Below are 23,725 nucleotides of genomic sequence, written 5' to 3'. Positions count from 1 at the left end.
AAAGTACGGAGCCCCCCAGGGGACATGGGAGAAAAAAAAATTGGGGAGGAAAAAAAAAAAATTAGGGAGGAAAAAAAAAATTAAGACGGACTTTTGCGAGCCTCGCAAAAGTATTGCGAGACTCGCAAAAGTATTGCGAGATCTCGCAAAAGGATCAAAATTTGCGAGATCTCGCAAAACTCCAACAATGGCGGCAGCTACTTAGTTGTAATATTACTCTTTCTGGGTCACAAAATACACTTTTAAGATATTTTGAGGCGTGAATGTAGTTGTGTAAACGTCAGATACCTGCTCGGTTTACAAGACATCACATATTTGCAAAAGAGCTCCGAGGTTTTTGGAGATCTGACACCCACTAGCTCGAAGCTAACGGGAGGTCGAGACCTACTACAGCCGGGAGGAACACCGCTTTCCCGGCACATCGTGCCTCGACCTCCCGGTCGGCTTCGAGCTGGCGGCCTCCGAAGAATGCGGCTAAAACTTTTGCGAGATCTCGCAATACTTTTGCGAGCGCTCGCAATACTTTTGCGAGATCTCGCAATACTTTTGCGAGATCTCGCATCTTGCGACCATACTTTTGCGAGATCTCGCAATACTTTTGCGAGCGCTCGCAATACTTTTGCGAGATCTCGCAAAAGTCCGTCTTATTTTTTTTTTTCCTCCCTAATTTTTTTTTTTTCCTCCCTAATTTTTTTTTCTCCCATGTCCCCTGGGGGGCTCCGTACTTTGGAATCATCTTCCTGGTGCAGAAATACGATTTATAGCTGTAAAACTATGTTTCCCCTGTTACTTGTAATTTTTGGTTTTCTGGAATTAGTTTTTTTGTTGCTTGTTAGACTACCTGCCTCACTCTAAAAAAGGTTCATTGTCCATTTCTTCATTCTGTCTGCAAGTCTGCATTTGGCTCCACATTATCCACACATTATGATTACTATCCGGTTGTTCAAGTGATGACGCTGACGAATCCTACTTCCGGGCCTAAAGTAGTCTGCGTTTAATATGGCTTTTGTGTTGTTAACATGTTTAATGTTTGTATTTTCTTCTATTTGATCTCAAAAAGCTCCTAAAACAGTCAGTGATCACCTGTTGACCTCCCTCGGCTTTTATTACCACTAATCATTTATTTAAGCTCAGTTTTTAAAACCTTAGGATGTAACTACAGCCCAGCCCATGCAGCAGTATATGAATGACTAACCTCGTATTGTGGATGGATTATCTCAGTTGTTCTCCTGGCTGAAGTTTGGTCCTTTTACAGCATCCTGCCATGCGATTACATTTGTTCCTGACCACCGAGAACACTCACGTTAACTTTTATCGAGTGGGAAAAAAAGTTAGCTTGTTTATATTATGCTAACATAGCTGTGTCGCTAGCGGTCACGTAGCACATCATTATATACCAGCTAGCCCAACTTCAGTAACCCTACAAACGTCACTGCTGTTTAGTTTTCTGTCTTCATTTATGTTGGAAGTGATAACAGAGCTGTACGTTTTAATTTGTTTCCAAAACCCCGCAGTCAGGACATGCTATATTGTATTTATTTTTATTTATTTTTTTTTTGTGTCCCGTTTGGATCTTTAGCCATCAGAATGTTGTCTTAGATGCCAAGAAAGATGCCAAGCGGATTTATTTTACCAATATTTGGTCCATTTGATTGACCTTTATTATAATTATGAATTTATTTTATTTTCAGTTGCTACAAACGGGACAGACATGACTGGGGGATAGGACAGGGAGAAAGAATGAAAGAAAGAGAGGGAGAGAAAGAAAACCAAAGGGGAGAAGAGACGGTGAGAAGGGGGGGAAGAAAGAAAAAACAAACAAAAACAAAACACCTGGGTCACCTGTATGGAGAAAAAAAACAGAAGAGAAAGCAAACAACAAAGAGCAACATAATAAAAAAAAACAGCACCATCACAATAAACTAGCTAGCAGTAGATATCAGTAGATACTAAATAATAAACGATATTGTGCAGCACGCAAGATAGACAGCGCACAATGTGCTTTGAGGCAGCAGCCAAGAAAGCTGTAGTCCGCGTCTGTGAATACCCGTGTGTACACCTGTGTGCATACCTGTGTGGATCAGCATGCTTGTATTCCAAAGGTTTCTCCATGTAACGATCTGCTAGGGAGTGTGGGGAGCCACAGCCCCGTCCACCAGGGTATGAAGCAGGTATGGAGGAGATCCAGGCCCCAGATATCCAGAGGCCCCAGAGTACAAGGACCCGAGGAGGACCACCAAAGGGGGGGAACCGTGCCACCCTCCTGGGAAGAGCTGAGTAGAGCCCCAAATACACCGACCACGGAGCAGATGGCCAAAGAGCTTTTAGATGAACATTTGGCACCAAATCTCACCACAGCAGGCAGCATATGTGCAGTGTGCCATTAAAAATTTTGAGGAAACCAGATAAGTGGAGGACAAAAAAACTACAGCAGATGAATAACATCAGAAAGTCTTGTCCTTAAGAAATTGGAAAACAAATCCAGCAAAGATGTGACACAGGGCCTGAGCGATGCACCTGGCCCTTGGCACCTGGTTGATCCATCTACTGTTTGCCAAAATCTCAGTGGAAGCGTGGCTGTCAAGAAGTTCATAAGGAAGAGAAATGGAGAGGAAAAAGTGGGGTATGGCAAACTACACAAGACCTGGAATGAAGATCAGTGGCAACAGATCTGATGGAGTGATTAATCCAAATCAGAAAATTTTGGTTCCTGGAGTAGGTCAGGAGAGAGGTACAGCACTGATTATGACAGCCATTTGTAAAGCATGTAGAGGAGGCTCTGTCATGGTTTGGGGTTGCCCAACACTACTGCAGGCAGTAGTGTTGGGGATCTTGTCAGAATTAATGGAATTATGAAAATTTGCCAAAAAGATTTCAGGCTATGTTGAAAAATAAAGGTGATCAAATCAAATATTGATTCCCAAACTCATTAGAATTATATAAATTCTGTTTATTTCTCATAATAATAATAATAATAATAATAATAATAATAATAATAATAATGGATTGATTTATATAGCGCTTTTCGGGACCCCTCAAAGCGCTTTACAATACCACTCTCACATTCATACACTGGTGGAGGCAGCTACAGAATGTAACCCAATGTAACCCAATAAGAAGTTTGTGTTTCTGCACTGATATCTTATTAAAGCATACTGATCTTACCCTTATTCATCAACTATATGTGTGTATGTTTTATTTGGAGATAGAGATAGTAATATACAGGGAGTGCAGAATTATTAGGCAAATGAGTATTTTGTCCACATCATCCTCTTCATGCATGTTGTCTTACTCCAAGCTGTATAGGCTCGAAAGCCTACTACCAATTAAGCATATTAGGTGATGTGCATCTCTGTAATGAGAAGGGGTGTGGTCTAATGACATCAACACCCTATATCAGGTGTGCATAATTATTAGGCAACGTCCTTTCCTTTGGCAAAATGGGTCAAAAGAAGGACTTGACAGGCTCAGAAAAGTCAAAAATAGTGAGATATCTTGCAGAGGGATGCAGCAGTCTCAAAATTGCAAAGCTTCTGAAGCGTGATCATCGAACAATCAAGCGTTTCATTCAAAATAGTCAACAGGGTCGCAAGAAGCGTGTGGAAAAACCAAGGCGCAAAATAACTGCCCATGAACTGAGAAAAGTCAAGCGTGCAGCTGCCAAGATGCCACTTGCCACCAGTTTGGCCATATTTCAGAGCTGCAACATCACTGGAGTGCCCAAAAGCACAAGGTGTGCAATACTCAGAGACATGGCCAAGGTAAGAAAGGCTGAAAGACGACCACCACTGAACAAGACACACAAGCTGAAACGTCAAGACTGGGCCAAGAAATATCTCAAGACTGGTTTTTCTAAGGTTTTATGGACTGATGAAATGAGAGTGAGTCTTGATGGGCCAGATGGATGGGCCCGTGGCTGGATTGGTAAAGGGCAGAGAGCTCCAGTCCGACTCAGACGCCAGCAAGGTGGAGGTGGAGTACTGGTTTGGGCTGGTATCATCAAAGATGAGCTTGTGGGGCCTTTTCGGGTTGAGGATGGAGTCAAGCTCAACTCCCAGTCCTACTGCCAGTTTCTGGAAGACACCTTCTTCAAGCAGTGGTACAGGAAGAAGTCTGCATCCTTCAAGAAAAACATGATTTTCATGCAGGACAATGCTCCATCACACGCGTCCAAGTACTCCACAGCGTGGCTGGCAAGAAAGGGTATAAAAGAAGAAAAACTAATGACATGGCCTCCTTGTTCACCTGATCTGAACCCCATTGAGAACCTGTGGTCCATCATCAAATGTGAGATTTACAAGGAGGGAAAACAGTACACCTCTCTGAACAGTGTCTGGGAGGCTGTGGTTGCTGCTGCACGCAATGTTGATGGTGAACAGATCAAAACACTGACAGAATCCATGGATGGCAGGCTTTTGAGTGTCCTTGCAAAGAAAGGTGGCTATATTGGTCGCTGATTTGTTTTTGTTTTGTTTTTGAATGTCAGAAATGTATATTTGTGAATGTGGAGATGTTATATTGGTTTCACTGGTAAAAATAAATAATTGAAATGGGTATATATTTGTTTTTTGTTAAGTTGCCTAATAATTATGCACAGTAATAGTCACCTGCACACACAGATATCCCCCTAAAATAGCTAAAACTAAAAACAAACTAAAAACTACTTCCAAGAACATTCAGCTTTGATATTAATGAGGTTTTTAGGTTCATTGAGAACATGGTTGTTGTTCAATAATAAAATTATTCCTCAAAAATACAACTTGCCTAATAATTCTGCACTTCCTGTAGTTAAACATGGTAAAACCTCATCTGTGCATTAAGTGGCATTCTGAGAGGCGAACATATTTTTGCTGCTTCTGGGGAGTAAATTGATTTCCAGGTTCTTAGGATTTCCTGGAACTTAGTGGAAAATAAAAAATAAATTAAGCAATACAAAAAATGATTCCTCTTAGGCCTACCCTCTAAAGATTTGCCAGAAAGTGTATTTTACACAGTTGGATCAAAGCTTGTCATCCAAGTACTGGTAATTTGGTAGTGGGAAATCTTTAATACTCTCCCACATGAAAGACTATAATGCAACTAGAAAAGGAAATGACGAGTTATTTCTGTGGCTCTGGTCACTCTTTTTACACTCAGCCTTGAAAAACTTAATTTTAGAAGGAAAGAATTGCACTGAATGGAAGTGCTCGGTAATATCCCAGAAGCTGTGATTCTCAACTTGATGGCTGTTGATGACCGGTTACTTTAAAAAGACATGCATGTGCACTAGTGAACTACAAGGTACGTGAGCTGTTAACAAACCTACATTCATTTCTTCATGTTTTATTTAGCTGTTTATCGTCATTGTTATAACCACTATTATTGTATTTATAATGTGTTTTTTAACAACCCAGAGATGATGAAAGACTATGAAGAATCAACCATCTGGACACAAATAGTGTACACTTATAGTCTTTTTACACTTATGCAATAAAAAGTATACCAAGGGCAAGTATGTCATAAATATTACTATATAAATTAATCTTTTAGTGAAAGTTTCCTCACTTGCTATGATGGCTTTATTATAATAAGAGAAAAATAACAAATATAGTAAGGAAAAACTCATAGTTAATTTCACTGGATTCTTAGGTTTCAGCATTTTGAGTTTAGATATGAAATTCATATATTTTCTTCAATTCAAGTGAGTGAGAAGGTATGAAAAACAACTATAAAATTCTTATGAGCTTATTAATAATGCACTGGTTTTTCAAAGATTGGGAGCCCACTAATTAGCTGATTTGCAGGTCAAAGCAACTCATTTGGATACTTTTTAAAGTTTTTTGTTTTATGAAACCTAAATTTTTTAAGTATTAAGATTTCAAAATGATTCTTTTAAGAGCAAGCACAGCAACTTTATACATTATACAAATAAAACCCTTCATCTTATTAATCCTGCAGGTTTTCTTCAAGATAAAATTATGTTTCAATCAATTGTGCATCCATGCTCTTTCTTAGCAACCCACACTTCTCCTGCAGAAGGTAACACAGCTGCTGAGGGTGAAGTGTCTTTCCTGAGGCTGCTGCCTCCTACTGTAACTTTGTGACTTCAGGTTAGAGCTCAGTTGAGCAAAGATCTTCTGGGAGCTGAACCACTGAGCAGCAAAAGCCCTACAAGGTGCTGTAGGAGCTGGCGGATGCTCGACATGAAAGATGCAGTAAATAAGTAAATATAACAATCAAAAAAAACAAAAGCTTACCTGAAGAAGGTAACGAAGAACTGCACCAGGTCCATGATGCTGTTGTGCTGAGAGAAAGCAATCTGAGACAAGACAAGAAAGGGAAAGAGAGTGCAAGAGGTTAGTGCAAAATGTACAAGTTTGACTTTTTGCCTCTATATGACCTTTGAACAGCAGTTAAAATGCTGATTTTCTTCTCCTCCCATTTGTGATTGGAACTTTTTCCAACAAAACTTCTTCCTGCAAATGTAAGAACAACACAGACTAAAATCGACACAAGTCACTGCACTGCTTTTTTATTGCTCCTTTTACAGAGCAAAGGAAACTAAAACAGTATCTGTTAAACATCTTTCTTTATCCAAGGCCAGCATTCAGACCTCTTACAAAAAACCATTGGTTTTATTCCTGCCTTTTACATTCAAACATGACACAACCACAAAGAATACAATGTGATGCACCACCGTATGGGTTGCAGGTTATTATAAGATTAGCCTGTGACTAAAAGCTTCTGGCCTTTTGTGTTCTTCGGTATTCTGCAGCACTTTGTTCAACAATTGAAATTTGACAAACCTACTGCATGCTATAGCTCCACTAAACCAACTGGCTGCATCATCCATCATGTTCTCTGTTCTGGGATGCTGGTGCAGTGTGTGACACTCTGGTGTTCAAAGCCACAGATACAAAACATGTCGACTCAGTCAATGCACACTGTGTATTTATTGTAATTATTGTTAATTGATTTTTCCGCTTGTCTTCAACCATGCAGATATTAACTGGTTTAACTTTAACAGATTATTCTATATTTCAGTAAAGAAAAGCACAATTCCATATTAGTGAATACAACATCCTGGCTGATTATCAAACAATGTTTCTTTATTGCTTGTGGAAACCCAAGCTTCCAATTTACTATGTTTCCAATGTCTGCTATACTAATTAAGGCTCATAAAGTTAAAAAAAATATGATATGCCCTTTTTAAAGTGGCCAAAAACTTCATCTAGTTTGTGCATGTTTAAGTGAGCCACATTTTTGTACTGTTTTTGCAATATTAAAAGATGTATTATCTATATTTCCACTCGTTTCATCAGCATACACACCCACACATATTCCTAACAGCATGAAAGCCATCCTCACCTCTCACCTCATCTCATCCCTCACTCTGTAACTCAATACAATCCGTGTTTATGAACAGTTGTGTGAGTTTACTGTGTGTTTTTCTGTGTCTATGTAAGATGTGCCTTCTGGCTTCAGAGTACAGTTTTGGCTCTCAGATATGAAAACTCTTGAAAAGCCACTGCAGTCTATGTCTCAAATCCATCATGTTAAGAGGATTATTTATTACAAAAATAATTGATTTTCCATTCACTTTCCTGTCCTGCAGGGACAACAAAAAGCTGATATTTCAGTTACAGTTAGAAGGCACAAAGACTCCTCATATGGATCAATGCTCTAAGATAAATGACCAAATGACCAAGTCAACCAAAGATGAGCCGTTAATGAGGATAATTTAAAAAACAAAAAAAAACAAAAGGAATATTGGTGTACAAAAGTAAAACTCTCAACAGCACAAATTTACTGACGGCTACTGGTTGGTGGTTTGTTTGTTTTCACTTATGATTTCATGCCAGCAGCACAACCAGTACAGAAGTACAGGGGAAAAGTAGTAGTCATCATCTTAGAGCAAGTATTGGTGTGCCAGTGCACTGAGCAAAATCACTGCTATTGTTTCGTAGAAAACTAAGAGTAAAGTCTAAGAATTGTAATGACCATCTTAGAGCTTTGATCCATTTAGTAATTAAATGGAGTAATTCAATTAGGATGTCTGCTTCACAGGAAAACTGATTACCTGTCAGTTTCTTCCAAGCTCAACCAGTATGACTGTTATTAATGGTGTTTCCCAATGTCTTATCCACTCATTTAAAATATGGTTACATTAAAGAAAGTGAGCATTCTTGGTTAAGAAAATACAAGAATGGAGAACTGAAAAGTTGCACAGCAGCAGACCAAACAACAATTGATTTGTCAAAGTCCCACTAAGATGACTGCCAATTAAAAACCTTTTCACAAAGGAGTTTTTTTTCAACACCTCAACACGTAATGTGTTTGTATTTGCTGCTATTTTGATATTAACATAAATAAAAAGCTTTTTTTAATGGCTTAACTGAACAAATGCAAAGTGTAGCCTTGAAACCTTTAGGTCTTCTTTTAACAGCAATAGCCTTCATCAGATTTAGCCTAAAATTGCTTCTGACACTTCCACATCATCAACTGATGTCTTGATGGCACACAGCAGGCATTTCCACAGACGTCTAAATTAGGTAAAAGTTAGTGACTTGCTTTGGAGTTTCCAAAACTTAAATTTAGTTCTCTCTCAAGCACTCTGTTGAATATTTACTTTGGTTTGGTTTATTGTTTAATTAGATCACCTACAGAATGCGCTCATAAGCTTAAGGAACTGCTGCCCAGATGTTCTTGTGCAACATGTCCTAATATCATTTCTAATTCTTTGATCCCACAGTGATTGCAAGACAGCCAAACAACAAAGCAGCCCTATTCCATTATGCTGCATCCACCATGCTTCTCAGTCAGTTTTTGGCAGTGTCTCTTTTCTTAAAGGAACTTTGTGCATTTTTGCCAAAAACTTCAAATTCTCCTTCACCATCCACAGAGCTTCACCTGTATACAGAATAGCAACAGCCGAACATTTCTTCCATTTGTAAACTGTTTGTCTTATTGTGGATTAATGAACGCCTATGTCTTTAGAATAGCTTTCTTTGCATTTTCAAACCTCCAGGATATTACATAATGATTATATTAAGGCCCTAAGAAAGTTGTTGTGAACAAGGCATAGTTCATACCAACCAATCCTCTTGAGAAGAGCGTACTTTATCAGTATGTGTTTCTTTATAGGAGCTCAACTAAAACATTGTCTTACCTCCTTAACTAGAACATCTGAGACCTGTGTTTTTGTTTATTTGTTGAGTGAGTTTGTGCATAAAAGTGTGACTCACATGTAGATGAAGATCAAACCATATTATATAAATAACAAATGTGTCATTCATGAAGAAATATCACTTCTTCCAACTGTAAAGTAAATTATGTTTATAAGGACAGCTTATGCTTTTGATATTAAGTGTATTGGAACAAAAAAAAGATATCCGAGGAGAGACTATGACATCTAATTACTATGAGGACATGTTGCCCTCAGAGTTTCTCTTGAAATTAAAAGCTAACTTTAGAATCTGATAAATTCTTAACAATTAAACTTTAGATGTCTTTAAATGTGCATCAGTAGTTTAATAAGAAATCATCCTATGCTAGACAGACCCGCACTTTCTTATTCTTTTTCATTTTTGCGTTAAGAGGCGAAAAGTCTTTCATTTTGTACTAATTGTCTTTCAAAGGTGTCAAAATCTTACACTTTCTCTCATGAAACTTTAAGATAATATAAAAGAGGTACAGGCAAAGCCACCTTTGTACTTAGTAGCACTGAGTAGTAGCACACAGTAGACTGTGAAAAATGAATTTAAAAACATTAAACCACTGCAGCTAACTGGGGTTGTAAAATATAAAATAAATACTGATGGGACGCATCAAAATAACAGCACTGTATTTCAGCCATGTTCATCATGGGGATACCTTTAAATGGCCCTAATAGTCAAAGAGGCTGCGTCTTTGTCTTTGGTGAATCCTTTGAGACTACTTGGGAGGGAAGAGGGAAAGAAATGGGGCAGAATGAGCTTAAGAGGTTTACCAGCACTTGTGCAGCAGGTAAAATGGCCTGACAGTGAAAAAGCTGCAGAAAAGCTGATTTTGGTCCAGTGGGACACAGCATTAATACAGGCATCAGGGAGAAAAGAGCCTGGCTTTGCATTCAGGCTTCTACTGCAGCAGTTTACATCATTCCCCCCTGACAATATAAAGAGTTATTATGAGTGTACACACATACTGCAACAAGGTAAAAAAAAAAAGCACACATTTACTGTCAAACAATGGATAAACATCCTGTACACTGAAAAACAAATGCAACAAAACAAACACAAACTTGCACAGTGGACAAATTATGATCGCTGCACTTAATGCAGTAAGTTTAAACTGCCCCTAATTTTTCTCTCCCGCACTCATGAGTCCCATACCAGCTCCAGCCAACTACCATCATTTCAATTTACAACAACTGCAGTCGTTAAACAACTATAATCAATAAGATGTTTAGACCACACCCTTTTCATCCCAGCACACACCACTGCAGAGCCACAAACGAGAATCTAACACGAGGACAAACACATAATGCAAGCTTAATGTGCACATACATAGAATGAGCAAATTACCATCAGACAAGTATAATTTGGACAATTTAAGTATAACTTAATTCATTTCAATAGTGACAAGAAATGCACTATATTTGTGCAACTCTTACTGAGATACAGAGGAGATAATTCTATGGTCGTTTTCAAGCTACTGTTTTTGCTGGTTTCTTCAAAGCAAACTTAACTGTGTCTCTTGACAGGTTTTATATGCTTTAAGTAAAAACTGCAGAGTGGTGTACAGCAATACTGGCATTTAGATTTTGGCAGCAAAGACCTGTGCACACTTATCGTTTGGCAGTTTGCCATGGTGTAACTTGCAGCATTTTTTAAACACAGAACTGATGCATATAAAAAAGTGCCCTAAACTATTTGTATAACCATGTTGTTATCCTGCTACCATTCTTTACATGGTGTAATTATTTTATGGAGACCTGTAGTAAGTCATTGTCAATATCAATCCTTAGCAATAAAAGCCATGTCAATAAAATCGCATCAAAGACAAATGTCCTGTGACAATTTTAGCCTCATTCACCAAGACAATGTCACATCTTGGTGATGTTGCCTTTTTTCCTATATTTTTTGTAGGAAAGATGTTCTGAATGAACATCTTTGTGTGTGTTTTAAAGTGATGCTTTGTCATTAAAAAGGAAAGTTTGGAAACCTTTTGGTACAAATCTAGGTTTTCTGCTTCTGTACAGCATGGAGAGGAGCAAACTGTCAAAGGAAATGAGATGGATAACATAAATGACAGCATCCTTACTGTGAACAGGCCCAACAGCCTTTAGGTTGACTTTAGGTCTATTTGTTGACTAGTGATGACAGTAAGTCTGAGTAAAACACACTTTATAAATACTATGTCAGTCAGTCACCTTTCTCATGCACTGTGTGTTAATAGACCTCTCTGCTTTGAATCATACTTCTTATAAATCTCTGTCTCTCTTCCACAGCATGTCTTTATCCTGTCTTCCTTCTCTCACCCCAACCGGTTGCAGCAGATGGCCCCGCCCCTCCCTGAGCCTGGTTCTGTCGGAGGTTTCTTCCTGTTAAAAGGGAGTTTTTCTTTCCCACTGTTGCCACAGTGCTTACTCATACGGGGTCATATGATTGTGGGGTTGTTCTCCGTATGTATTGTGTATTATTGTAGGGTCTACCTTACAATATAAAGTGCCTTGAGGCGACTGTTCTTGTGATTTGGCGCTATATTGAATTGAAATGAACTGAATCTGCGAAACTTACATATGAAACAGCTGGTTGGAGCAGGAGTGATAGAAAATAAATAGTAACTGTACTTCTAATAAAGGGATTCTAACATAGGACTAATACAGGAAGTCCAATTTTGATTCTTTTATTTCTCAAGATCTTAAAACTACCGTGATCTGGATGACTGAGAACCTACAGAGATAGTAGGACGGGTAATTTCTCAATCACATGAGGCCCCCAGGGAACAATAATCCCATCCAAAAAGGGCTTAAGACAAATCAATGTCAGATACTGTAATGGTAAGTACTGCACTCCTGAAAGATTAGACATCTTTAGTGAAATTTACATTGAAAAAGAGCGATTACATGAGTCACCACAGTATATGCTATTTATGGAATGGAAAGTGCTCCTGTGTGCTTTGCATGTTGAATTATTTATTGCTACATATTTTTTTTAAGCCCGTTCATAGTTTTGATGTAGGAAACAGCTCTACTGAGGTTAGTGGTTTTAGTTTAATATACTGCAGCTGTTGTAATAATAATAATAATAATAATAATAGAAAAACAGATTCTGTTTTTCACAACAGAATCAGTGAATTTAACTTCAACAAAATGGACAAAGCTACGGTGACATCACCAACTAGTTTTGGGCTCATTTTAAAGCCTTAACATCAGCATTTTGGCCAATGCCATGTTATTGGTGTTTTGAACAAGAAGGGTGGAGTGCTATGTTGTTAACATTAGCAAACTATGCTACAAAGCTGCAATAATACACTGTGGGGGTGTGGCACAAGCACACATAGCGCTGTCAAAGTAGTTGTGCATTTATTGTTGGAGTTCGCTCAAACATTTCAAAAATTACAGAAAATTTTACGAGAATCTAAAAAACATGCAAAATGCTCATTGTGCAAGAGTTAGTGGCCAATACTACAAAACAGCTTCAAATGAGTTTCAGACATACCTCAAGTTAAAAAAGAAAAAAGATGAAGGATTCAGGAAAAAGATCGGATTCATATACACCGAACAATGATTTAGAATAAAAGAGATGCCTCAGTATATTTCACTTACGGATTTAAATGACTATAACATAAGAAGAACTGATGTTTCTATTGCGATATAACAAAGCTTTGAAACAGTACGGTGAGTGCTGCTGGAGCAGACTTGGTCCTAACACAAACTGCAGCTACAGGAAATACAGCAGGGAGAATGGGTCAGAAAAAATACTACAGAAGGGAATTCTCCAAAACTCAGACAATAAACACTGAAACAACCCACACATCACAGCACAAACACATGATAGAATGTAATTGTTTGAAGGTCAGGGGTCAACCGGCTAGTCAGAAGTGCAATTACCAGAGAAGAGAGTGAGAGTGAGAGGAAGGACTGGGAGGGAAGAGTAAAAAATGAGAAGAACAGGAATGACATAAAGAGGGCTCCAAGGACTCCAGTGCTACAATCCAGTCATTATGAAGGGACTCCGGTGGCCCTCTGGGGACAAGCTTAAGAGCTGTGACAGCAGTGGGCTGCCTTTGATTTCCCTAACCCTGAACCAAGGGCTGCTTGTTAAAACGTGGAATAAAAGAAAGTGCTTAGCTAATCAATACAGGAAGGTAAAAGGAAAAGGAGAAAAATAGAAAGGGGTGCACCGAAAGGGGGGGGAAAGGAAATGAGTATACAGAAAGTACAGAAGGAAAAGAAGATGGAAAAGAGCAGCTGAGGAACTTTTCTCACTTAATCTTCATCAAGGCTGCAGGGCAGTGGAACTATGGTTCATATTAACTGAAAGAAACAGTCCATCACCGGGAAACTACTTTATAACACAGAGACCCTGATAGATACTCAAACCTATAGCAGCTGAAAATAGTAAGTGGAAACTTTGGAACTCATGTTTGACACAGACTTCAGGCAGTAATGATGAGGAAGGCCTCAATGTGGTGCCCATTTTTGGGAATCTTTTTCTACAAAGCCAAAGAAGAATAAATTGTTCACTCAAACCAGCAATTGGGACCTTTTAATTATAAAAACTAGTTCATGGAAATGCTACAACAGTGGTTTGTTTGTGTTTCTGGCAAACTGATAACTTAATCACACTGAGAAAAGCAACAAAACAAAGGGATCAGTATTGAAGATAACACTGAACAGAGTGACTGTTTGCTAATATCCAGAAAAAGTGAATATGCACAATTAAATATCTATGATTAATTGATAATTTTGATAATTTGTCAACCATTCTCTGTCTAAAAAATATGTGTGCTACTACATTCATAAGCCCTACTATGGAAAAGTCGTTTTAGTCTATTAGGTGGGTGCCAGGCAAAGTGATGGCATCATCAGTTATCATAACTGGTAATGTTTTGTGGCTATAAATTAGATACTCATGCAATTAAAATGGCAGCACTTTTATTAAGTTGTTATACATGCATAAACCAGAAGCCTAAGATGTACCTGTGTGTCAAGTTTGGTTGTGCAAGTGATTGTGTAGGGGAGTTAACAGACAAGCAGAGAGATTGTGTATTAAGATCCAAATCAAAGGTCTATTTTTATGTTTAATATATGCAACGTATTTGAGTTTAGCCACTACGTTTATCATAACAAATATCAACCTTGAGCAATATAGCAAGGATATTTTTAAAGACTGAAATAAAAATATTGTTCAACAGTCAGAAAGTTAAGTACATATTTCATCTCCCTAACTGCCCTTGTAAATATGCATGCGGGAAGCATAAAGCAGAGTAAGAGCAGCAGAAAGAAACCTGTGGAGCACTGAACAGGCACCAGTACCAACACATTTGTCAATGATTGAGTCAAATACAGCATAAAAAAGGAGATGTTAGACTGGAGTAGGGTTTCAAAGTGGCTTGCAGATGTACAGTATCTGGAGGCTTTACCAATCTGCTGATAGTGGCTGGCTGTGCAGTCATCTTATCTATTTGCATTAGCTCACTTGACTTTAAAATATTCACTGGCCTGGCTGAACTAACCCTATGCTCGATTTTAGTGCATTAAGAGTATTAAAAGAGGAATCCTACTCCCCACCTAAGTGCTATTTATTAAAGTAATATTAATAGTAATTTAAACTATAAAACCAGCTTAAGTGTAGTACAGTATATTTACAAACGAAATTCTGAAGGTATTTGTAAAATGAGTATGGAAATCCATTAAAACAATCAAAACAATCAATATGTTGGGAAATATTTCTTACATCCACACATACATGTCTCCTGTACATCTGGTACAAAAATAGTCTAAGTGAGAAATAAATATGCTAAAACTATTTCATACAACTCTATATTAGTTTTAGGGTTTAAAACTTTATAACAGCCCAAAGCAGTGAGACAGCGCTCAATTATAAAATGAAATTGAGAGTTGCTTATGAAGCATATAGAAATCATGTACACATGCTAATATCAGCATGTTAAACGAAAAGCGATGTGTTTACAGTGCATGCTCCCTCAGTATTTGAATATTCATAAGAACCTAATGACCAAAGTGAAGCAGTTGCCAAGTGTTGCTTCCACCTACATGTTATGCAAATGAGTCCTGCTCTACCATATGTGTGCACTTGTTAGGAGAGCTCACAGATGCAGTCTTCTTTAAACAGGTGCTTAAGGCACGCTCATGCATTAATCTACAGCTCAAACACCAGCAACAAACTGCAGTAAAAACCCCAAATAACAGAACAGTCAGGACTTCTGTTTCAAATATTTGAACTATTTAGTTACAATTGAATATTTCAAATATTATCTCTGAATTAAAAGTTAAACCTGCAAATGTCTTGAGAAAATATTTAAATTGACTTAGCTTTACTGATCAGATGATTGATTAAATACATTAATTTTGGACACTAAATGTTGCTGTTATAAATGTCAGGTGACCATTTCCCGCACACGCATGCTACACATGTATCTATTCTGTAACCAACCTAATTTGTGTTGATGACTGCTGATGACTTCCTTTCTGGTTACATGTGTAGCACCGTGCCTCTCGACTTCTGTTCTAGCCTATGAAATGTGATACTGCTTCAGTCAGATAGATGTGCTTTCAATCCTCCTTTGTCGTGTGTGTGTGTGTGTGAGAGAGATGGTCAGACAGTTAACCATTTAGGCTTCTGTTTTAATCCAATAATGGATACTTTGCAACTGACTGATCAGAGAGGGTGTTTGTGTGTGTGGCGGATATCTGATTAGAAGAGGCATCCTTTTCAATGATGGCACAGACGATGAGTGACCGAGCACTGCGCAGCAAATCAAATTATCACAGCCCTGAGTTCCTCTGCAACAAAATGGCTGCTCACCTCTGACAGAAGGCTTTTAATCAACTGGCGTATAAGCTGCAATGCATGGAGCGATGCAGCAGGGAAGCAGATGTACAGAACAAGCTCTTTTTACAGCTAATTTTCCTGTCATCGATTCCAATTTAGTGTTTTTGAAAAATGGAAACACACGTCTGTTAATTTAAGCAATATTACAAAGCCTTCGCTGTTAAAATAACTTTTTCTGCTAAATTACAAACAGAGATGTTCAAATTAGACACAGTTATGATGTTGAGTTATAGAACTTCTGGCTAAATTAGTTGTTCTTTCAAAACAAACAAATGAAAAGAAAAGATGGAGAGAAACTGGGTCATGTTCCAACAATGTTTGTGTGCCCAATCAATAAAACATGATTTTCTGATTAGAAACAAAACCAGGCCAGTCCTACTTTATGGGAAAAAATGGTGTCAAATGAACAAATTAGAGTGATGGTCTGTATTTTCTTGGGATTTGTTGCATCTGTATTTGCAGATGCAACATATAATTTTATTATCTCTGACTTAAGTTTGTTTAATCAAAGAGAGAGAAATTCAGCATTTGCAAAGTGTTGGATATCTGAAATAGCAGACACACACACATTTAATGAAAACCCATTATGCCATCTTCCTCCTCCATATTTGTATTCCCTCACCCTGAAATCACCCTACTCAGATTCCCGAACAGGCATCTGAGTTGGATGCCTGTTCGGGTGTTTCAGGCAAGTCATGCTGGGAGGTGGCCGGGATAGACCCAGGGCACTTTGAGGGATTATATCTTTTGGCTTGTCTTGGAGCCTTCTCAGCTTCCCTGCAGAAGAACTGGAGCAATTGGCCACTTGAAGGGAAAACTGGGCATCTCTGCTTAGACTGTTGCCCCCACAAACTGGACCCAGATACATGACAGAGGATGTATGTAGGTACCGATGGATGGAGTTACATATGACATAAAATACATAAAAATATGAGATGAGTGCAGAGGAGCTAAAGCTAAGGGGGAATATCATCTAATAAAAATCTGTTCCGCATCCAGCTCTCAATTCTCAGCCAATATCAAGATCCTGTGAGGGAAACACTGTAAGGCCACAATAGTTTGCCACAGATATTTTCAATATTTATTTATTTTATTTTTTTACATAGGTTGTTTTTGAATGAGAAAAGGTTATATATAAGGTTGTGCCCTGAGTCTGTGTAACAGCTTCTGAATGAGAGACTTCAGCTGGCCCGCAGTCTTATTGGCCCGTGGCTCAATATGAAGTCGAGGAGGAGCCAACATCAAAGCCATGTGAAGTGAGACTGTGGATCATAGTGTTTGTTTGTGTTTCACTGCCACAAAAGATAACGTCACTTTTGGTGTCAACTCATGCTGCCAGCAGTGCACACAGCTAAAAGGTCAAACAGAGTAAGCCAGGTTAACTTTAACAGAATTATATCTTCCTGCAATGTCTGTAAATATTCTATAGCACCTGCTAAATTTATTAGTTTATCACTATTGCTGGATCACTGCATCCCTGACATTCTAAAAGCCAGTGCCTGTGAATGAGAAAAACGTTTTTTTAACAAAGATATTAGGATTTTTAAATTCAAAACAAATAGATGGGAGCTGATGGGAGCTCACGACCCAAGGTTAGAGGGGTGGCCTTGCAATCATTCCCTCTAGCAAATTCTACATTTCCTCACAATCAAGCAGGTACCTCTAGATTTGTTGCTTTCTTGTGTTGCCCCTTTGTGCTGTCACTCCATTTGCTATCCTGTGACTCGCATGTATGTGTGTGTGTACCCAGCTCTATTAAATCAAATATATCAGGCCAGGTCATTATCAATTCTCAGGACAATTTCTCAAACTCGCCCTACTCCATCATCAGAAGCCACCAAGGTCACAGGACCGGACGCCGCATGCTTCTCATGTTACACACGAGCCTGGCTGACATGGTGGCGAGATAGGCTTCCTCTTGGTAATTATCATATCACCTTTCCACCAGCAGATATATGGAGCTTTGATAATGTACCATTAATGGGAAATGCATATGAGGGGAGCGATCGATGGACAAATGACCCATAATGAGGTACAGAACACTCTGCACTAAACTTTGACTTTTACACAAACCAAACGACTCTGATAACACAAGCCGACTGGGGTTGTGTTACTGATCCATGTGCGCTTAAAATGTACTTTATACATCAAACCCTCAGAAAGAAAGAACAATTAGAAGTTAATATGGCGTGCTTCATATCATATTCAGCAGTGGGCTGATGAAAACAAAAAAAGATTCAATAATGTGGTAAATAAATGGTTTGATAATATAAAAATTAATATTTCATTAGGTGAATTAGGTGAGGAAAAGTTTTTTTGTTTTAAGCTTCTTCTCTGTTGAAGCTCAGTCAATTCAATCCTACAGTTACAGTCTGTTTAAGAACATTAACAAATGCCTTGAGCTTCCTCTAATAGTATCACATGTAGATTTACTGATTTTAACTACTTCATTCCTATTGCTAAATCTTCATTGAGGGTCTTTTTTTAATCAACTTATAAGCAGATAATCATGCACTGATAACAAGGTTTCCTACGATTCTCAAAGTCCCCCATTTGCAGTAAGCACTATATGAATGAATGAGTTAACAAAAATTAGAGCTACTGTAGTTTTGCATGCATCTCCTCATCCAACCCTCCATCCTCAGCTGTTTCTCGACCTGCTGTCCGTCTTCCCCAGTCTGTCAATTAAAATGTCTCCAATTCCTCAGCACTGGACATTGTGACTGTAAGATAGTCTCAACATCAGTTAGCTATCCTACCCGTCATCACTCTGCCCTAATTTCTCCGTTCTTTCACTTCTTGACACCGTTCATCAGCCCACACTCCAGAACCTGCATGACGACAGTCATTTTAAAATATCACCACTAAAAGTCTACTTCAATTTAATGGATCATAAGGCTGGAGTGTGAATATTCAGTGTGTGCGGCTGCCGCCTGGAGATTTAATCCGGTGCTGCATAATTGATGGAGAGACACTGGAAAACTCACAGATCATTAAATGTGATAGCAGATTTGCCAAACACTTTTCAGAATAGTTTATGCTCAATGTCCTGTCGGGGCTATATGTTTTGCAGGGAGACAGCTCCTGAAAACTGGGAATGATGGTGATCATCATCACGAGGCATACTTTGTGTTTTAACATTTTCTTCCGAACACTGTTACTGACTCACTCAGGCACACGTTTCAACACAATGGCTGTGAAGTCCTTAGACATTATATTTCCCAACACTTTAAATCTTCAAGAATCTTTAAATGATTGCGACTTAAATGGGTCCATCCAAAAACTGTTTTATTTGGATTTATAATGAGTAATTAATAGCTTCTTTTAACTTACCCACAAGTCCCCAGAGAGCAATATTGTAATATTGTAATAAACCTTTGTTTCCTGAGCCTTTGGAAACTGATGCTTGTCAAACTCTCGGCTTGCATATCTGCAGCATATGGTGTGTGAGCAAAGCATGTGAGGTAGACACAGTCCCAAGTAGATGTTAGATTATCAGAAACAAAAGAAAACAATACATGTTTTTACTTTTGTGAACTTTGGTCTCTGTGTAGTTAAACATGACAGAATGACTCAATCATTTCAGATTTTGCATGATGCATTGTGTTATTCATTGATTGATTAAGTTTATGATTCCCAAAGCTAAACTGATTTAAAGTGTGGACAGAAGTTATTCTTTTCAATAATACCACATTCAAAATATAACTAAATGAAGAGAACTTGTGCAACACACTTTTATAGATGACTAAAAAAAATGAAAACAACTGAACAATGAACCTTTTTTTTTTTTTCTTGTTTGAGATCCAAACAAAGTCATCTTCAAGCATCCTTTCTGTTACATCACACTTTGTCTCAAAAAACACATATCTGCATATGAACAGTGGGAATGTGTATTTAACAAACAAGATTATAGTACATGAAGCTTTAGTTTTGTGGTTGTAATCAGTTTGAGTTCTACTGACCCTTCATGTTTGAGCACGCTCACCAGGTGGCAAACAAAAGAGCGAGTCCATTTACTAAAATACTAAACCATCAATTGTCATCAGACAACAATTTTGCACAAACTTTTTGATCTTCAGGTCTGCCTGATCTGTTTTCAATGCTTACTAGAAAAAAAAAATATGCATATTTTTTTCCAACCTCTTGCTTATTGTCCTCTGCAGAAAATATAAAAACATGTTTTCTATAAATTCATAATGAGAAATGTGGTTGTCAAAAATGGTGGGACTGAATGGTCGTCGTGCCAACACATGAGCCAACCCACATGGCTGTGGTGCAACTGGGGCCAAAGGGAATGGTGGGAGTTACTCATGTGCGTTTTATTTCATATGCCACCCACAAACTAGTCCTGCTCAGGAGATGTTCCTGATGTAAATCCTGTTCTAGGCCCAGTAGCAACAAAAAGAAGCACAGACTTCCACATCAAATGCAGACACATGTGACGGTGCTGATTAACCTTCCCGTCATGTTCAGGTCAAATCTGACCAATTTACAACTTAAAACACTCATAAATACTGTGTTTTATATCTGATTCCCTCAAGGCCTTATCCTCCACACTATGCACATATAAAAGAAAAATGTGCTCTCAACACACAGTAGAACTGTGACTGTGAGATATAGCACATTGTGACGTGTTGGGAGCGGCTATCTCCCATCATGCCTTGGGAACATGTGTTGCCAGTTAAGACGATTAAACTGTACTTGCATTTGTTTTGGCTACGTAACTCTTATGACCGTTCCTGCTAATATTCTGGTGTAAATTCACTGATAGTTGTTGTTTTGATAGAAAGAGAAAATATTACACCATGAGTGAGTCCATGTGTGGGGTTATTGACCCTCTGAAGCACAGTGTAACACAGTGAACTGTTCAATAAAAAACTCCCCCTTGCTGCATGGGGTAGAATAACAGGCTCAGCCTTTGGGTGAGTTCTTTGTTGTTAAGATTCCTCAGCTTGCCACAATATTGTACTGAAGGTAGAGATTCAAAGACCTGATAATGTAGCAGGTCCACCAGAGCAGTAGGTGGATGAAACAGGAAGTTTTGGCTCCAATGTCTGCCTTTTGAGGCTAAAGTTGGAGGACTAGCTGATGAGTTCCCAGCATGCATCACAGTCAGACCTCAAAATGAACACTATTATAATAATTTTCATCATATCCAGTATCAATGGCAGACTAAACAGCAGAAATATTATTGTCAATTTAAAATAATTGCAATAATAACCTCATTAACTCAGAATCAGAGTTGTTGTGTTTTAGTTTCAGTATTCGTTTTAATCTTTTTTAGTAACACATTTCTAAACTGCTGTTTTTTAATGTTCAGAAAATGTATCATAAAAGAAAAAGAAAAATCTGAAGGTATGTCTACATGACTTACAGTCAGTTACTAAGTCAAATGAATATGAAGTTACAGCATTCCCAACTCTCCTGACTTTTCACATCCCTGCATCCATGCAACCTTACCTGGATCTTGATTGGCCAGCTGAAGTTGGACACATACACGTAGAAGGTGATGTTGTGGTGAAGTCTGAAGTTAAACTTTTCACTCGAGAAACTGTCACGGTGCTCTTTAATGTTCATCCTCGCTATGATGGGCATCTCCTCACCTGAGATGGTTCCAGCTGAGAGGAACAGAAAAAGGTTAAAAAACGAATACGAGTTTTCTTCTATTTTAACAACAACCGCTCGTGGCTTGTGGTGATAATTGTTTTCAATAACCAGTTTTCAGCAAACACATGTATTAGCAGTTTATAACAGTCCATGAGAAGAGATAAAAGGAACAAAATTTGCCTTCAAAGTCAAAAACCTTCTTGGGTGACAACAAGCCTTAGTACCTGCATTTGTAAAAATACATGGCCATGCATACGTAAAGCTGTTAGCAGCACATTTCAATGATATTAAATGGGACCTTTGTGTCTGTGGCATTGAATTTGTTTCAGGGCCACCAAGAGGTGGAGATCAGGACTTGTTTTTAAGAAGAAGAGAGGCTTTCTATTTATATTAAAGACACCATCAAAGGACTGAAAAAAAAGGTTTATTTAGTGTAATTTTATAGTTTCCTATAAATGTTATATTTTTTAAAAAATAGATGAAAAAGCCCTAAAAAAAAGAAGAAAAAAGAAGGTTTTTCTGGCATAAAGTAATACCATTTTTTTAAGGCCCCATTTAACAAATTGTTAAGTTCGCATTAGCCAAATATCCTTTGAGTGGATGACTGAAACTTTGCCGGTAACATACAATTGTTTTTGTGGAGTTCTTTCCAGCACACCTGTCTCTCCTGTAGATATTTTGAATGAAGTTGATCAGATACATTTCATAATAACTCAAATCACAATGGAAATTACACAGATTTTGACAAAACACTTGTTATAACTTCTGAAAACAAAGACATATGAAGACCAGTGTCATGTCAGCCTGGAGAGTACAGCTCTGTTTTACAGCGGTAAAAACTTTCTCCCTTTTTCCTACTTCATACTCAGCAGCCACATGAGAACACCACAATGAGCTGCCCATCAGCAAGGCTGTTTTCAATCCAAATGTCCTTGTAAAGATAAATTTAAAACAAAAACTGGTAATTGGACAGGTTGAGCGAAAACAGCGTGAATTTTAAAATGCCAAGGCGTGCCTTTCATCTCAAGCAGGCAAATTAACATTCACAGCAAAAGCATTATCATGACACCTTGCAGTAATTCACAGTGAGCCTGTAAATTCCTCGCAGCACTGAAGAGGTCTGATTTCAGGATCCTTCGGAGCATCATCAGCAGTTCTGTGTTAATGGCTGAGTTTTCAGATGGTGTGAATAATATATTTCCACCTCCTGCTTTATCGAGGGCCATTAAACACTCTGCAATAGTCTGAAGACAATCACACACACACAAAGCGCAGAGTCCCAAAATGACTAAGCTGTGGGCCCCAAGATCCCAAGAGTGAGAAAGTGCTTTTATCTTAATTGGAATCAGGAGGGAAAGCGTCTAAAATACCCTAATGCCAAAATTCTGAATATCTTCTGATGTGTTTTGTCAGGAGGGGGAATCCCTGCAAGGCAAGCAGGAAGTGGAGGTGACCATTTTTGGACAAATCCTGACTGTGCGATAACATTACAGACTGACAGCTAAATAAGAGCTTTGGAGACAGACTGGACCACTGTATCACAACATCGACATAGACGAGAACTGACAAAAGATTTCAATGGAAAGATGTCTAAAATTAAGGGAGTTCTTTAAATGTGTCTTTAAAGTGTTTCCAATTATTTTGGCCGATTAGATCTATGCACAGTGTAAACGTGAGCAGCAACAAAGCTAACAAGCTAACAGGAGAGTCACGAGCTTGTCTCCTGCCCAGGGCTCTGCGGGACTAATATATATATTTTTATTAATTCAAAAAAAGAAATGAAAGTAATTAAAAATAGTTAGCTGAAGTCCTAATGCCAAGCACACACTGTGCTCAGAGAGAGTCCTGAGTCAAGCACTAATCAGCTAAAATCAGTAACATTACTAAAGCTTCTATGCTAACCCTGTAGGCACTTTGATTCTTTTATTAGGGCCTTCATGAAACTGCTGTGTTTATTAAAAATGTCCTACAAAATTAATCACATTTTTTTTCCTCTTAACATCTTAAATTGCTTGAAAACTCTCTGAAATTTGCACACATGACTAAACTGGTGTATGTATATATATATGTATATATAT

General features: G+C 38.2%; 1 protein-coding gene across 4 annotated transcripts in view; it reads right to left on the bottom strand.

Annotated features, from left to right (window-relative positions):
* The window catches only part of atrnl1a (attractin-like 1a), a 312,323-nt gene that overhangs the window by 126,109 nt on the left and 162,489 nt on the right, over nucleotides 1-23,725 (bottom strand). For all 4 annotated transcript variants that reach the window (XM_005935431.3, XM_005935428.3, XM_005935430.3 and 1 more), the window contains 2 exons: nucleotides 21,501-21,658; nucleotides 6,237-6,298 (listed from right to left, as the gene is read on the bottom strand). In XM_005935431.3, coding sequence (XP_005935493.1) covers nucleotides 6,237-6,298; nucleotides 21,501-21,658 — 220 coding nt within the window. The remainder of the gene's footprint in view (nucleotides 1-6,236; nucleotides 6,299-21,500; nucleotides 21,659-23,725) is intronic.

The sequence above is a fragment of the Haplochromis burtoni genome, unplaced genomic scaffold (assembly GCF_018398535.1).
Source record: "Haplochromis burtoni strain Fernald_Lab_line unplaced genomic scaffold, NCSU_Asbu1 Contig_106, whole genome shotgun sequence".
Taxonomy (NCBI): Eukaryota; Metazoa; Chordata; class Actinopteri; order Cichliformes; family Cichlidae; genus Haplochromis; species Haplochromis burtoni.
The sequence above is the reverse complement of the archived record's forward strand: the minus strand, read 5'-3'. Positions and strand labels throughout refer to the sequence as shown.